This window comes from Nomascus leucogenys, chromosome 3 (genome assembly GCF_006542625.1).
Source record: "Nomascus leucogenys isolate Asia chromosome 3, Asia_NLE_v1, whole genome shotgun sequence".
Taxonomy (NCBI): domain Eukaryota; kingdom Metazoa; phylum Chordata; class Mammalia; order Primates; family Hylobatidae; genus Nomascus; species Nomascus leucogenys.
In genome coordinates this window covers 109,648,049-109,665,264 of record NC_044383.1, presented here as the reverse complement: position 1 = coordinate 109,665,264, position 17,216 = coordinate 109,648,049, and the positions used below count along the sequence as shown (strand labels likewise).

The following is a 17,216-nucleotide window of genomic DNA, read 5'->3' as shown; positions in this document are numbered from 1 at the left end:
ATCAGCAACAGACTCTATAGCTTGCCTGGTCATGCTCAACTCAGATAATAAAACAGTGGTGTCTTTTTTCAAGACATCCAATCCAGTATATTATCAAAGCTCCCAACTTTCATTCAAATAAAAATTTCCCCCACCCCACCCCCACCTAAGCTTGGGCCCTCTCAGCAAGCACCCTGAGCTTGGAGCCTGAAGGTGGGAAGGTATTGTGGGTTTCTTTTCTCTTTTTCCTGCTCTACTGAAGCCCCTGAAATTGATTACCCCACCAGCCAACCCACCAGGCTTCGCAAGGGGAGAGCACAGAGATAAAGACGACAATTTTTGTTTTTTAATCAGTAAACTTTGAAACCCTTCTATGTTGGACTTCCTGTTATGTGAAATAATACTTCCTCTTCTTAAGTAAAACAATATGGGATTTTCTATAAATTTGCTGTATAGAAATTAGGTGTTATAATTGCCATTGTTGTTATTTTAAAGGCAGAGACATTTATGTAAAAGATTTTCCTATTTTTACATATGGCTATCACAATGAGTCACAGCAAACCTTTTAGAAATTGTATTGGCTCTTCATTTTATATACATGCATATAATGGAAAATAAAATTTAATATGTTATATATTACATAATATAAAGTTTTAAGCTTTATATTAAAATTTATAGTTTAAAACTGCAAGGAAAAATGGTATTATTTTGAAGAGAAGTGGTAATTCTTGTTATATTGGCAACATCCTGGACTAGGGTCGGAATGCTTGCAGTTTAGTCCAGGCCTAGCGGCCTATCTTATAGAGTAATGATACAGATCAAGTGCAATAATTAATGCAAAGACTTTTGAAACACTGTGCTTAGAAATTTAACTTTTTATTCAAATAATAGTGTAGAGTGAGCTTTTCGGTATATTGGATATGCTTTCTGAATTTATTGTGTTATATAATCTTGATGTTTGTGAAATCTATTTTTGTTGAATATAACATTCAGAATATTTATAGGTTTTAGTTTTCTTTGGTCCTACATCATTCTATTTTGGCTTTTACTTGGTTTAAAAATGTTTCTGATGAAAATTTTAATCTGTGCATTTGTGCTTATCTGGTTTTCTAGAAAATTCAATAAATGAAGGATGAAGAATCAATGCAGTTTTTAGAAATTTGGGTAGACATATTTTAGCTATTATTTGGAGTCAAGTATGGTCTCAAGATAAATTAAATATGAACTATAAAACATTATAGCACAAAATACTGAGGGACTAGCATTAAGCTCCCATTTTTTTTCAAGAGATGGGAGATTTTTCTTAGTGTAAGTAATCTGATGAGTGTTCTCTGCTTGTAGTACTTCAAGTATTGGATAAGGTACCCATGAGGATTACAATTAGTATGGGGCCATTGGTGAAAGGTATATTCCTCCTTTGATTAAAAAAAAACTGCAGTTATTTGTTTTTTAAATTAAATTGACTTTTTAAATTGTATGTCATCATGTGAGCCTGGTTGAAAGATGAGAATTACTAAACTTTTTGGTCTGAGAATTTATCATGGTAACCTCTACTGCACCCTTACTTTAGCCATTTCCGGCCTCGTCATGTAATACAGAAACCAATTGTGTTTGCCTCTGAGATTTCTTGTTGATGCTAAAGTCTTCAAAAATGTACTCCACAGAAGAATACATTGTAACATTTTATTCTTAAATGAATTTTCCAAACTCTTTAATTTTAAAACTCAGTATATAGTTTATATTTATAAAATTTCTACTGCCTTCAGATGGGTTCGTTGGAATTCAGACCATCTGTGAGATGATGGAGATGGGCTAACTGGAAAGCCTAGTAGCTATAAAAGTAGATTTCAGTTGAGCCATTTGTTAGAAGACCAATAACTTGCCTTTTACCACAGTATGTGGGAAATTGTTTTTTTGTACTAGCATTCACTCACTTGCTCTCAAACACTTCTATGCACATTTCTCCAGCATTCGAATATTGACTCAATATGGTATTTGTGCATATAAGCATGGATTTTGAATATTCAATGGTTAAAGGCAACCTGTAGGTTGACTGCTAAAGAAACACATTATGCTTTACAGAATAGTTCTCCAGAGAAAGTGGTACATTTGCTGCAATATGTGAAGATGTGGGCTCCAGAAGCAATGTCAATATTCAGTAACCTTAGCTTGTATTAATATTATGAGAACCACTAGGCTGCCAGCTAAATACCAATTTAAGTTTAGATATGCATGCCTAACACTGGGGACTACTGTTCCTCAGAGCTGTGCATAATTCCTTTTAACACTGATAAAGGAGAGAATGAAGTGGTGAAATTCCCTTTTAGGGAAGCCAATATTGAGAAGCCCATTTATTTATCTAGAGCATTAGTGTGTGAGCTGACAGTTAAAGCATTTGAACTCTTAGAACCATGACACAAATGTGAATTAAAGAACCATCCATGGGAGGCACAGTGGCTTACTCCTGTAATCCCAGCACTTTGGGAAGCTGAGGCGGGTGGATCACCTGAGGTCAAGAGTTCGAAACAAGCCTGGCCAACATGGCAGAAACCCCGTCTCTACTAAATATACAAAAATTAGCCAGGTGTGGTGGTGCATGCCTGTAATCCCAGCTACTTTGGAGGCTGAGGCAGGAGAATTACCTGTACCTGGGAGATGGAGGTTGCAGTGAGCTGAGATTGCATCACTGCACTCCCACCTGGGTGACAGAAATTTCTCAAAAAAACAAAAAAACAAAAAAGAGTTCACCACACATTACAAAAAGTCCAGCCTCTAAAATAAAAAATGTTAAATATAGATGATAATCTAAATGGCTCAGTAATTCAGTGATATTGCATCTCAAGTACTAACTGCATATTTTTCCACACCTCTTAGAGATAACAAACAACATATAAAATCATTTCCATGTTTACAGAAGTGAATATTTTTATGTATTAGCTTGGAAAGGACATCAAGTATGTAGAACCTATCATAGTACGTAGCTTCAAAACTAATTGTCTTTTCATCCAAATTTTTGCTTTGCTTTTAATGAATGTTTATAAAAGTCCAAGGAGAAGATTGAGAGTCCAATATCAGAAAGAAGGAAATAATCAAGTGTGGCTTATCTGTCTTTGTTAGAGATTTCTTAACTATTTACTAAGTGGTCCTTTTAGGTTTGAGAAGGAAAAGTTGCCCTATAACCTAAATATATTAGAATATTCACCAATAACATGTAATATCCCAATTATATATATTATAAAACCTGAATAATTGCAATAATAATTTGAATATCAAATATCTTGTCCCATTTTCCTCCCTTCAACTGCTATCTTTTATCTCACTATTTTCTATTTGTATTACTTACATTTTTTCAATTCCTCTTTTCTCCTGTATTTTTTTATTCCTGATTTTGATTCTCAAAACTTTTCTTTATTTAGTAAAATTCTATTTTCAGTTATGTTGAGTTTTTTAAATTTGGACCTCTTCCTTGTGCTCTGCAAGGTGTCATCATTGATCAGAATACTGTCCCTCTAGGAAACGGCTATGTATTTCCGCTATTTTAATAGGGGAATTTTGATTTCCAGACTAAGATGTACTTTTTCTCCCTAGGCAGATATCTGTACCTATGCTTTTTTCTTATTTCTTCCCACACAGTCTGGGATCTTGCTACCTTGATTGTCTTCCCATTTCCCAGACTTTTCCATATTTTTCTCTCCATTTGGTATTTTTTTATTCTTTTCAAACAAAACAGGAAAAAAGCCTTTGCTTGATCTTCCTGCCATCTTCAAGCCCCTTTGTAGTTTCTTTTTTTCCTATGGCCTCTGCCACATTTGTCACAGGAATGGATTCCACTCACTACTTCTATTTTGTTACTGTCCACCTTAGAGCTCTAAAGGTAGGCTTCCTTCTATCCTCATTTCCATTCCAAAACTATATCCACAATGATTTCCAGGGATCTCTTAGATATCAAATTTTATTTCTTTTTATTTAACCCTGAAGTTTATTGCCTCATTTAAAAAAAAAAATGTCTTTTCCCTGGCCTTTTTGAAATCAACATTTGGATTTTTCTTAGAGATTATTAACTAATATATTTCTTGATAGGATGGTAGTCTGAGGCCTTCTGTTCATTTGTCTCTGGGGAAAATTGCTCACTGTCTTAATTTCAGTTTACACCTCTATGTGCATGACTTTAGAATCTCCATATCTTTTTAAGGACCCTCCTTTCTTCAAATGTCTACTCAATATTTTCATTTGTATTTCTACAATCGCTTCAAACTTAACATGTGTTAAAAGCTTTAGTTAAATTATGTTAAAACCTATTCTGTTTATCAGGTCCAAAATCTGTCTTATTTGAACAGCCTTCTTTCCTTCTCTGTATATGTCAAACAAATCTCAAAATTGTATTAGATTCTTCTTTTTAATATCTAGCTTTTTTTTTCCCATTTCCATTAACATTTGCTTAGTCTAAGGTATTATCACCTTACATAGAGTATTCCAGTGACATTGTAGCTGTCTTCTATGCTACAGGGACAGAAGCCCTTTCCCAGACAATCATGGACATTTTTATCTCTTCAAAACACTGCTGTGTAACTTTCCTGCCCAAAAATGTAGTAGCGCTTAATGTACTAAGACAAAAGTCTACCTTATTTGCTGAGATTTCAAGGTCAATTATTTTGACCATAATTTACTTTTAAACAAACTTTAACATTTGGTTTATTAAAATAAAACCTTTAAACAAATTAAATTTAACAATTTACTTGAGCAAAAAATGATTCATAAACCTGGCACGATTCAAAACTAAAGAGTTTCAGAGAGCTCTGCTCAGGTGGGCAGTGAGCTGTTATAGCCCAAACAGGAAGGGAATTACAGAAATAGCTTGATTGGTTAAATCTAGACATTTGCCTTATTTGGACATGGTCTGATCAATTGGCTGCCTGTGACTGGCTGAAGCTCAGCTGTTTGTGATTGACTGAGACTCTGTTTTCTTTTACAAAAAACATACCCCTAAGTAAGGTTTCAGTTTGTTTACATACTGAGTTAGGTTGCAGTTCATTATGTAGGAACTCATAATGTGAAGACAGCCTCAGGCCAATGGCCTTCTGCTTATTTCACGTGTTTTACTTCTCATTAACATCAAACAAGACTCTCCTGCTCCAGCTGGACTGATTCATAATTGCAGGAGAATACATTGTCATTCACTCTGCAGCTTTCTTTCGCTTTCCCCTTTTTGGCTCTACACCTTATCTCTCCTTTAATTTTTTTTTTTTTTTCTTTTTGAGATGGACTCTTGCTCTGTTGCCCAGGCTGGAGTGCAGTGGCGTGATCTTGGCTCACTGCAACCTCCACCTCCCGGGTTCAAGCAATTCTCCTGCCTCAGCCTTCCTAGTAGCTGGAATTACAGGTGCGCACTCCCATACCCGGCTAATTTTTGTATTTTTAGTAGAGATGGGGTTTCACCATGTTGGCCAGTAGGCTGTTCTCGAACTCCTGACCTCAGGTGATCTGCCTACCTTGGCCTCCCAAAGTGATGGGATTATAGGCATGAGGCACTACACCCGACCTCCTTTAAATCTTATCTATATCCTGCCTCCTAAAAAATTGCCAATCTCTAAAACTCAGAGTACCATACACTTTAGCATTTTTTCACACAGTGTTCCTAACCAAACTGTGGGTGGAACTAGTTCCTATGTTTACGTAATATAGATGCCTTATTCCCAGTAAGCACTCATGCAATAAATACAGAAGAGTAAGTGACAAACCTCAGTAATTATTTGGAGATGCATTTTCTCATTTAAAATCAAATTGCATAATGTTCAACCCCTAACCCCCTGTTTAATCTGAGGACTAAGTTTACCAGAAAGTGTTTGCTTAGAAATAACCTCTGAATTCTTCATTAGGCTGCTTGATTTAGAATTCCCCACTCAGGATTTCTACCCTTTGGAAATCATGGCAATTTATCAGTGTAATCTGCATTTTACAAACCTAGCCATTTTTACAAAAAACTTAAATTCTCTTTAAATCTGATTACAGCATCTTTAGATTTTGACATCTATTGAACTGTAGAGGGAAAAAAGGGCTCAAGAAGTCCGTGTAATTTTGTGAGGATAATTACCACACACTTGGTTTAGAATTGTCAGGCATATAATATGGGCTTTTCAAACACCTTGTCTCCCAATCATTATTCACTTATTCACGCAATAACATTTCGGGATGCCTGCTCAGTACCAAGAACTGTGTTAGAGATACAAGGTACACAAAAGCCAGTCTTTGCCCTTAGTTTTTCTTTCCACTATTCTTATTACGTTATATTTTCAGAGGACTACATTCACACAATTCTGTTTGTTTATAACATTTCCAAATTGGATAAGGAGATAAAAGTGGTGTGTGTGTTTCTTATTTTCCAGGAAAGGAAAAACAGAATGGTGATATTCACATATACTGCTTACTAATGTTAGAAAAAAGGGGCTGGCTTTTTAAGTGCTAAATTTAGATCATACTGTTCTGTGACACCCTTTAATGAGGAAAGCACTCTCTACCTTATATGTAAAGTGGGCATTAGAGCACAGGTCCCCAAACCCTGGTACTGGTCTGTGGCCTGATTGGAACCAGGCTGCACAGCAGAGGATGAGCAGCCAGGAAAGGAGCATTACAGCCCGAGCTCCGTCTCCTGTCAGATAAGCAGGGGCTTTAGATTCTCATAGGAGCTTGAACCCTATTGTGAATTATTCATGCGAGGGATCAAGGTTGTGTGCTCCTCATGAGGATCTAACTAATGCCTAACGATCTGAGGTGAAACAGTTTCATCTCGAAACCATCCCCTATTACCCCCATTCCCCACTGTCCCTGGGAGGAAAAACTGTCTTCCACAAAACTGGGCCGTGGTGCCAAAAATGTTGGGGACTGTCAAAATTAGAGGTCCTGTCAACTAGACCTTATTTAATTTTTAAAATTGAAATTTTAACTGAAGAATATGGCTAAATAATCAGAAATTTTGTTTCCTTTATATGTTTGTGTGTGTGTATGTGTGTGTTTATATATATATATACATACATATTTATGTCAAATAAAATGGCTTATTTTCTAAAATAAACTCTTGACTTTTAAAATCATTGCAATATTTTTCTTAGAATCTGAATCAATCCTAGCCCAATAAATAAATCACTCATATGGAGAATGCAATAGTTTTTCCAAATCACAACATTTATTTCACTGAAGTGTCAAATTTCTACTGAAAATTCTAAGTAGAATTCACATTTGTGTTTGAGTCCTAACTGTTCTAGAAAGTGTATGCTTCTCCTAAGGAAATCATTCCAATTTGTTGGTCAGAATGCTTGCTTTTAAAATATTATCAATGCAAAAGGAATGCTTATTTTATGGTAGTGGAGGACTACCAGGATAAGTCTTAATAATACAAATGAATAAATAATCAAGAAATTTGCCATCAAAAATAATGTAGGCAAATTCTTCTAATACTTTTGTCTGTGTTCATAGTCACTGATTTTAGAAAGTTGCTATAGAAGGTAGAAAGGAACCTTGAGTGACCAGCTGGTACTGTCTCTTTGCTTTAGGCAAAAACATGTAGGACTCCGCTAAGACAGGATTCTATCTCTGTCATCTCAAGAAATGGGACTTCATATCTTCCCATGGTATTGCATTCTGTTGTTTTATTAGATACATGGAATAAACCTTTTTCTTAGTCTAAATGTAATCTGCCCTTAATGTGGCAAGTATTTCGAAGAGTAAAAGGCCAAATGATCTGTATCTTGTACATAACTTTCCTTTATATTAAAAAAATGTTTCTTCTGCTAATCATTTAAATTAATTGATACCTTGGTCTTCAACCCTAAATTGTTGATTACTTAAGAAACTTACCATTCTCACACATTCTATCCAGATAGCTAGATAATGCCATGAGGGGGAAATGCTCATTATTCTGATTGATGTTTCCCAATCATTTTCTGTTTTCCTACGCTTAATTTTTGGAAACAGCTGACTTTATGTGTAACATCTATAGGTAGATTTTGACCTACATGTAGTAAAAGCATCCAAATTCCTTCTTTTTCAAATTAAGAAATACTTAGAATGAGTTAAATGGAAGAGATAGTCTTTTTTAAAGATTAAAAAATAGATTATTTTAGTGGCCCTGAAATAATCAATTTTTTTCTGAATTAAACGCTATAATGCTAAGTTATTAAGGTAAAAGCTACTTAGATTCCAAAACAAAATACATGGCTTGATGAGGTGAAGATTTTCTAGGGGAAAAAATCTAGCAAAATTATGCTACCTATTGTAAATCATTTTGCCAACTTATTTAGATTTTTAACCTCTAGCAATAACAGATTATTTTGATAAATTATTCATATTTCTGCATTGTGCACCTTTTGCAATTTGCATATCTGGCTGCAAATAGGCCCTTCTTTCAGGCTTCAGTCCCCTTGGTCACACAGGATGGCCAAAGGCTGCTTCATGATTAATTTCATCTCAATAGGGTAATTATCATACTGAAATGAAGCAATGCTCATGAAATATGCTTTCCTGGAGTTATAAGTACAAGAGGCTTAGCCTAGAGCTTTCAAGTATGTAGCAGCTTTTAGCTTAAATGTTAACCTTCCTCTATTTTGGTACTATCTGTATCTAAAAATAATACTGGATTTTATAAGAATAGAAAATAATTTAGAATTTGATTTAGCAGCTCATTGGACTGCAAGATAATTTGTCATTAGTTTCCACTATCTTATGCAAACAATAAAGGATGTATATATTTTGAGGGGTCAAGGTTTTATAATGCTGGGTCAAATTTTAGCTGCTGAATTAATAAACATGAATTTAACTCCTGATCTGTGGAAAAGCCATTCAACTTTTCTATATTTAGTTTTCCTACCTAAGAAAATAAGAACAGTTGGCCAGGCACCGTGGCTCACGCCTGTAATCCTAGCACTTTGGGAGGCCGAGGCAGGTGAATCACGAGGTCAGGAGTTCGTAGACCAGCCTGACCAACATGGTGAAACCCTGACTTGACTGAAAATACAAAAAAATTAGCTGGGCACAGTGGCGGATGCCTGTAATCCCGGCTACTCAGGAGGCTGAGGCAGCAGAATCGCTTGAACTCGGGAGGTGGAGGTTGCAGTAAGCCAAGATCATGCCACTGCATGCTGGCCTGGGTAACAGAGTGAGAAGCCATCTCAAAAAAAAAAAAAAAAAAATAAGAACAGTCTAAGTTCCTTGTAATATTGATGAAGTAGCAAGAGACAGCTTTAAAGCTGTTTTCATTTCTTTGGAAGATTAATAAAATAAATTTGATTCATAATTTGAATCCTAAAAAATGTTTATCTCAAACATGCTCTTAAGTAGAATTCGAATATTTTCATTTTTTGTTGTTTGTTTCCCCTCCTATCCTTTTAACAAAATCCATGCAAATTAATTAAAAATTTGCAAACTTGTCTAAATTAGTTAATTTTACAAAATTCCCAACTGCAATGTGGGTTACCATATATTCTACTAAAAATCTAGTTCTAAAATTTAGAGTTAATACTGAATAACACGTAATCAGTGATCAAAGAGAAAAAGATTTTGCGTCATCTTAAAAGTGAAATAGATCCCCAAACTTAATGTTCCATTTCAAAGCAGTCAATTGGATTTTTTTTCATTTTTATAGTTAGATATTCTGTGTCATTTCTTACTGTTTCATAGAGACAATTTTTCCAGCAGTTTGTTGGGTCTGGAGTTATAAAGTTGAATAAGTGACAATCAATCAGTGATCTCAGAATTTATAGGGTAGTAGGAAGGGAAGTTGTAAGAGTAAATAATTATATGATTTCACATTGAAATGGAAATCTGTACCGTAGAGGTCAGTGGGCTGGGTATTGTCAATAACCAGGATAAAGTCTGTGTGGTAGGAGCCCACTACCTGCTTTACCATCTGTTGCTACTCATTCTCCTGCCCCTGTCAGTTCCTCTCTCTAATGGCCAGCCACTTCACTGCAGCTAGGGGGAATCTTTCTTATTTACTCTGTTGTTACTTACTATAAGTAAGGGACTTACATGTTATTCAGGTATTTGAATAACATTGTTTATTGTCTCTTGAAATAATAATTGATCTCTACCAACTTATTCTAAAATTAAAACATAATAAATACACTGGTTTTTTTCAGAGATGGGAGAATGGTCAAAAACATGTAATATGTGGGTAGGTTTCTCTGCAATACTATTATTCTTTATCGGCTGTCCATTAGCCAAAGACCAATTCTGGCTGCTGACAGTGTAGCAGTCCATTTGCCACTAAAGTTATGTGAAACCTATTTTTGAAAATGTAATGGATTTGCACTTTACATTAAATGAAGTCAAAGTATAAACAATGTCCTAGAAATGAAAAGCTAATCATATTAAACTAGCATTTAAATCTCTGTGCAAAAATTGGCTCTTTAATAAAATGTTTGCAGACTAATGATAGCTTTTCAGTTTTGTAAATCAGGTTGTTCCATGTCTGTGGAATCAGAAGACATTGAAACATTTGGCTCATCTGATTCATGACAATTTGTTTATATAAATACCACATGTTTCAGGGATCTACAAATACTAACTTCTCTGATGATTTCCTGCAAAAACACCCCCAAGTGAATTATGCTGACATTTTAATCTAGGTCCATTCTGTCTCTGATTTAAAAGTCCAAAATACGATTTATCAATTTCAGAATTACTATAATCTTTAGTTGAATATTGTTATGGTCATCTGTTTTTTATTTAAGTTATTGTACTTTATTTCCAAAAATACAGCTATAAACAAAACTATGACAAGATAAAATCATCTGATATAATGAAATTTTCATTAGAATATGTGTAGTGGAGGCAGTACAGACGAAATACTATAGTAGGTGTTGGAAACAGTGGGTTCATTATCCTGTCTTCTTTATTTTTGTATAGGTTTAGAATTTTCCCTAACAAAAATGTAGTTTCTTTTGTAGTTGGCAGAAATCAAAAGGAGACAGGAAAATTATTTATAATGAAAATTTGTCTGTCTGGATTAATGTGTTTTCAGTAGTACAATATTTGGTGCAGCCTTCTTGTGTTGTACATGTATGGACTCAGGGTCGATTCCTCCCCTGATGTCATGCAATTTTGAAAATGGAAATGCTGTGCAAGAGCATATGTCAAATCTGATCTTCTTTGCATGTGTCCTCAGTAGTTTCAAGGATGATATTGTTGTTGGTTGGATGCAAGCTGGCAAACTTACTGAAAAGGCATTTGGTTTTAAACTGTTAATTTCTATTGAGATGTAGATTATGTAGTAGTTTGTGAACTAATATTTTAGACAGGTGAAAACGCAATTGAGGTTGGCGCAACTGCAGTTGCGTTTGCACCAACCTCATAAATGAACTTTAAAGCTTAAAATCAGAGAAGTAATAGATGGAGTTACGAGGGACAAACATGATAGTGCTACGATCCCAAGATTTTCCTCCATTGAAATCATTCTTTTGCAGGTAGACATTGTAGAATGATCTCTTTAAAATACACTTTTACCTGGAAACAGTATCTTCAATGCATCAGTGTGCATTTGTGGACTGTTTTCTTTGGCATGTGTTGGATGCGGGACAATGAGGTGCAGGGAAGGCTTAGGGAGGGAACTAAGTCTTAGTAGAAAGAAGAGCCCATAGATAAGGAACCCTAAAACGTGCCCAATCTATGTGCACACAGCCAAACCCAGGACAGGCTAAGGTTATTAAAGAGGTAAACCCCATTGAGAGATGACCAGCCTGTTGGGACACTCAAATGGGAAAAGCTCAGCACTCAGGGGCATGTTTCTGAACCTGACCGCTGAGGGAGAAAGCAGCTGACTGAGAAACCAAACAGTCTGTGGGAGAAGTGATAAGGCCCTAGGAAAAGCACTACATAATTTGCAGGTGTGTGTGACCTCCGTGGTCTAATAGAATCTTAGGTGTGATGAGGTTGTTTAGGATCAATGATTTAAGAGGATATAAAGAAAAAGGAGAAGATAGGAGGAAAATTGGCTGCAAATTTTTGCAAATATTTCTACAAATTTTAAGGTACTTTACCTACTGATATTTTAAAATCTTATTCTTTAAAATTTAATTACAAACTACAGTATACTTTTCTAATATTTTGAGATCTCCAGGAAGTAAAACATCTGAGCAGAATGGTGTTCTTTTGTTGAAATTTTTGGACATATTATTTTCTTCTTTTCTTCCGTTTGTTTTAGTCAACAATTATTTAATACTCGTCTACTAAATGTCAGTTATATATAATTACTAATTGAGACCATTTAGTCTAGGTTTGACAAAGATAGTACTAGCATGCATGCAGTTTTCCTCCAGAAAAAAAATTAATTATGTAAATATCAAGGGTAGACTGAATTCAGTTTTGGCAAAAGATATTTTGTCTGAATAAATAGCTATAGTAATTAGAATTATTTATGAATCAAATAATATTTATTTTATGTAACAACAAATAAAAATTAGCATTTTTATAATCATGTTTATACATAAATGAATAATTATCCTACCAATAAGAGGTAAAGCATGAATTAGAAATCAAATCAACATTAAACAAGTTATAATCAACATTTGAAAATAATTAAATGAAAGATTGAATATATATGTGAATCAGCTGCTACATATACACCTAACTTCGTGTCCACACATAATTATTCCTAAACATGTGATGAATGAATAAAAGTGAACATCTAAAACAAATGACCCAATCTTACGTTCCATTATTAAATAATAATTCAATTATTGAAAACAGTTAAGACAATCAGGAACCATACTAAGTCAAATGTGAAGTGAGCCATTATTTTTTGAAATTTTTATTTACCCATTATTTCCCATTCTGATTAAGTATATTTAGATGTTTATCATATAAGTTTTTTTTTTTAATAAATCCTTTTTCTTTAAAGGAAAAATTCTGAGCAAAGGAGAAAAACATAGCAAAAAAACTTAGAAGAAGAGGGAAGAAAGATTCAAAATGAAGCTTGCTCATTCTCTCAGACATATTTTGCCCAGGGCCACACTAATGGTGATTGGTGCCACTGCAGTTTAGGGAAGGGCATTTTAGAGTCAAAGTCTTGAACTTGAGATTGGTTGTTCCAGGCTTTATTCTCACATTATTCACTAAGGGACCTTCAGTAAGTCATCTTATTTGGTTCTACATGTGCCATCGATTTCGAAGGGCTGGTAATACAGACATAATTTAAATAGAATTCTGAGATTTTCAAATTCAGATGCTCAACAAATGCAAAGTGATATTCCATGGCCAGTTAACAGTGAGGCAAAACAGTTTTGGGGATCTTATGATTTAAATTGCTTCAGTCATGTTTTCCTTCGGTAAGCTCCATTCTCAGCAATCCCTCTAATAACTGTTTATTTCTTGACAAAAATTCTGCGTGTCAAATATGCTCGTTTGTGTTTGTGCTCCCCTGCCTCCCTGCCCCTTTTTTATTTATAGATTTTTCCAAAATCATACTTCATGGTAATTTATGTTTTTTTTTTTTTCATTCTAAGAGCCAGGAAAAGCTCCTGAAATCAAACAAGGGACTGTAAAAATTGCAGCACAAGGTAAGCAATAAAACACTTTAAAAAGCATTGCCTTTTTTTAAACATCTATAGCACTTTATTGACAAAAGTGAAAGCTGTTTATTGCAGAATAGCACCATCTGCTGGATATTGCAAAAAAAATTGTTGAATGAAAATACACAGTTCAAGTATTTATTTAGTAATTGGAGCAAGCATGACTGAGAGTAATGCCAAATTTGCAGAGGAACTGCCGAAGGACCCAAGAACTAGTCTTGGCTCCAAGTTTCAGTATCTGAGCTTTATGTATATTTTTTAAAAATAATCCATAGATGTACATGAAGAAATACAGATACAGATGTAAAATAATGTACACTTTTCTACAATTTTCAGTATACATTGTAATTTATGTCACATGAGAAAATCAGAATGTTATTAAATTAATATTACTTCATAAACATCAAAACTGTAAAAATTGGGTTCCAGATATGGCTACAAAATAATTATCCTATTTTTATGAGCCATCTAAGAAAATTAGTTTCACCATTTACAAATATCTTCAGGATATCAAAAGTGGTTTCATCTCACACCATGAGGATTAATTTGATGAAAGCCTAAGGGAAGAGTACAAGTGTTCTGCTTTTGTTATGTGGCAAAACTTTGTGGAACACACTTAGAAAATAAAAAATACAATATTTACTGGAGAAGATCTTTATCATCTCTTCTATGCTAGATTATATAACAGCAAGCAATAAAGGAGATGCACATAGGTGGTGGTGCAATTTTCAGGGGTAGAAGGCTCTCATAGCAGACTCCTTAGCATTTCACATGACGTATGACCAAATGTATTATATCTGAGCAAAATTTTTCTCTTGTATTTAATCTTGGACCCAGCAGCATGCAGAATCACCCCCCAAAATATTGGTAACATGGGTTTGTTAAATGCCATTTGACTCAAGGATGTTGTTGTCTGTGAGCTAAATAAGCCAGAATGATTAAAAGCTATGATACCAGTTTTTAGTTTTCATGTTGAAAAACTTGTTATTCTTTAGGAAAGTTCTGATAGGGAATATAGTAAATATTATGAATGGTAGAAAGGCAGGACAAATATTATTAACTTTGGTTTTTTAATACATGAAAATGCAGGTCAAGGTGAGTTCCTCAAGCCAATGACTACCAGTTTAAGAAATCACTGCTATTAGTGCATATATGTTTTAACAGAAAACCACAATCACCTTAGGCCCCTTCTGTTTGACTGAGACTTCTGAGGACCATAGTGCAGATGTGGAACTATGACTCGAGGCAGGAATTTTGTGTTAGTTACTTCAGCTTCGTGTTACAGGCATTCATGAGGAGGAAAATGAAGAGATATCTGAAAATTTGGTTCATATTTGAGCTTGAGGCTATGGACTCTTTAAACTACATTTAACCATTCAAGATTTAAACTACATTGGACAAGGCAACCTCAGAGCTTATTGTTTTGGTATAAAATATTTATTTTTGAGCAAATAGTAACCTAGAGTTTCAAAGTCTTGTTAGAATTATCCTTGGAAGGAAATTGGATGAAAAGATTGATGAAGCACAGTGAACAAGGCAAGAGTGAGGCATTCTGTGTATGCGTTTACTAAAATAAAAATGACACACCAATGCAGGGACACACCAAAGCAGGATTGCATATCATTCGCATCTTTGCAAATCCTCCATAGATCTTTCTAAGATATGTTTATTTTAATGCCATAGGCATATAATTAAATTATGCATAGAAATAATTAATATTTGCAAGTACTTCACGTGGAGACAAAACTTAAACAAAATTGGCAATAATCCTAGAGTAGACTGATGTTTTTGAAGTATAAAGTGACAAAATTGATCATGATCTTTGTGGCATGGTAAAAGGCTAGATTAGATCTGTTCATTTATTTATTTTTAACTTTTACAACAAAGGACATATTAAAAATCTGGTTTTCCATACATATGTATGTATATATGTTCATATTTATTTATAACTATTATTAAGATTTAGCATATATTATTTGGAATTTTAAAATAATTTAAGGAAATTATTTTAGTTTTGAGGCACTGAGGAGGCAACAAAATAAATATCTCACTACTACAGGAAATTCCAATTTGGAGATCTAAGAAATTTAGGTAAATATAAGGAATGGCTTTTGTTTCTATTAAGACATGAGACAATAACCTCAATGAGGATGGTGGCAATGACATAAGGAAAAAAGCACAAATGTCATTAACATTTTGAAGAACTAATGTCTGATAGAATATATCCAAAGAAACAAAGGAAAAGAATAAAAATGATACTGAGCTTTGGAAACTGGGTAATTAGGAGATGGTAATTGTCACAAATATTAGGTTTCAAGGGAAGAAACTAGTTGAAGGGAAAAGATGATTCACTCTTCAGTGGATGAATGTTGAGCAGAAGGAAAATAATTGGACAATAATTTTTTTGTAGCCAATTAGAATTCAGATGGGGGATCAATCTAGTTCGTAGATATTACATAAAAAATTGTTGGAAGAAATTGATATAGACCCAAATGGGAAAGGAAGGAGAGAGATGGGGAATTTTTTTTTTAATCAGTTAGGTGCAATGGTGAGGTAGACACCTAGTGGTATTAAAATGCCAAAGAGAGAACACATGCCATAATGGAACTCGGCTTAAAAGATGGGGTATGTGTACTCTGTGTTAGTGTATTTCCACTGGCTTTTTTCTTCTGGATTCCTGAAGCAAACACTAAGAATCTCCTGGATACTATAGGAAGAACATAGAAAGAGAACAACATCAACAAAACTAGAATGTTAGCCATTCCAGTCTTTTTATAACGTGAAAACCAAAACCCCAGGTATTGAGAACCATGTCTACTCAGTAAATTCAAGAGTCATCCAATCCCATAACAGAGTTAAGTAGATTAGAAACAGGCAAGCTGAATTTGAGGACCAGAAGTGGGACATGTGGAACACAAGCTACAAAACCGTTCTAGAAACAATTGAATCCCAAGACCCTGGCTTTGATTAGCTTGTGGGCCTGGAATCCAGCTTGGTAGATAACATGGCTTTCCAGTTGGCAATAAATAAAAGCCATGCGCCTTCAAGGGATCCAGGGCAACAATAGAAACCAGAATCAGTTATGATGGAATAGGTCAAACTGCTTCATTCAACTGTCTCCATTGTCACTGAAAACTGGAAACTGAAAACTATCAAATATATAAGAATGGGAAAAAAGAAGATACATGTGCAAACATGAATGATTACATCTCTACATGCATATGTACAGATTGTTTTTCATGTATTATTTTAGAAATCAAAAAATTTGTTGTAATTTAACAAGATTTTGCTAATTCTTGAAGGAATTTAAGTTTCAGAGGGTTTCTTGTCTGTAGAATTTGTAAGAAACTACAGTTTTGCTAAATGTATTCACATTCTCAGCCCTCTTTTTGGCGTTGGTCAAGGCCTGTGTCAGGTTGCCCTTTAGATGTGTGTTTATGGTTACATTGATGAAGTTTAGAATTCAGAGCAATTCATTGACCAGAGCTCCTTCAAGGGGGTAATTTTGTGTTGTTTCATTTTGTCTTTCTTTAAAGAGTTTCCCAAACCCCATCCATCCAAATCATGATTGGATGATTTTGAAAATTATAAAATTTTTTGAAGAAAATTCTTATTTTCAATGTAAAGAATCAACAACAAACAAGTCTGTTGAGTCAAACTCAGAGACTTACTGAAATT

At 34.4% G+C, this 17,216-nt stretch overlaps 1 protein-coding gene across 2 annotated transcripts in view; it reads left to right on the top strand.

The window, feature by feature from the left end:
* Positions 1 to 17,216, top strand: part of TRDN (triadin) — a 401,037-nt gene that overhangs the window by 221,512 nt on the left and 162,309 nt on the right. For both annotated transcript variants that reach the window (XM_012506168.2, XM_003255652.4), the window contains exon 13: positions 13,473 to 13,526. In XM_012506168.2, the coding sequence (XP_012361622.2) occupies positions 13,473 to 13,526 (54 nt within the window). The remainder of the gene's footprint in view (positions 1 to 13,472; positions 13,527 to 17,216) is intronic.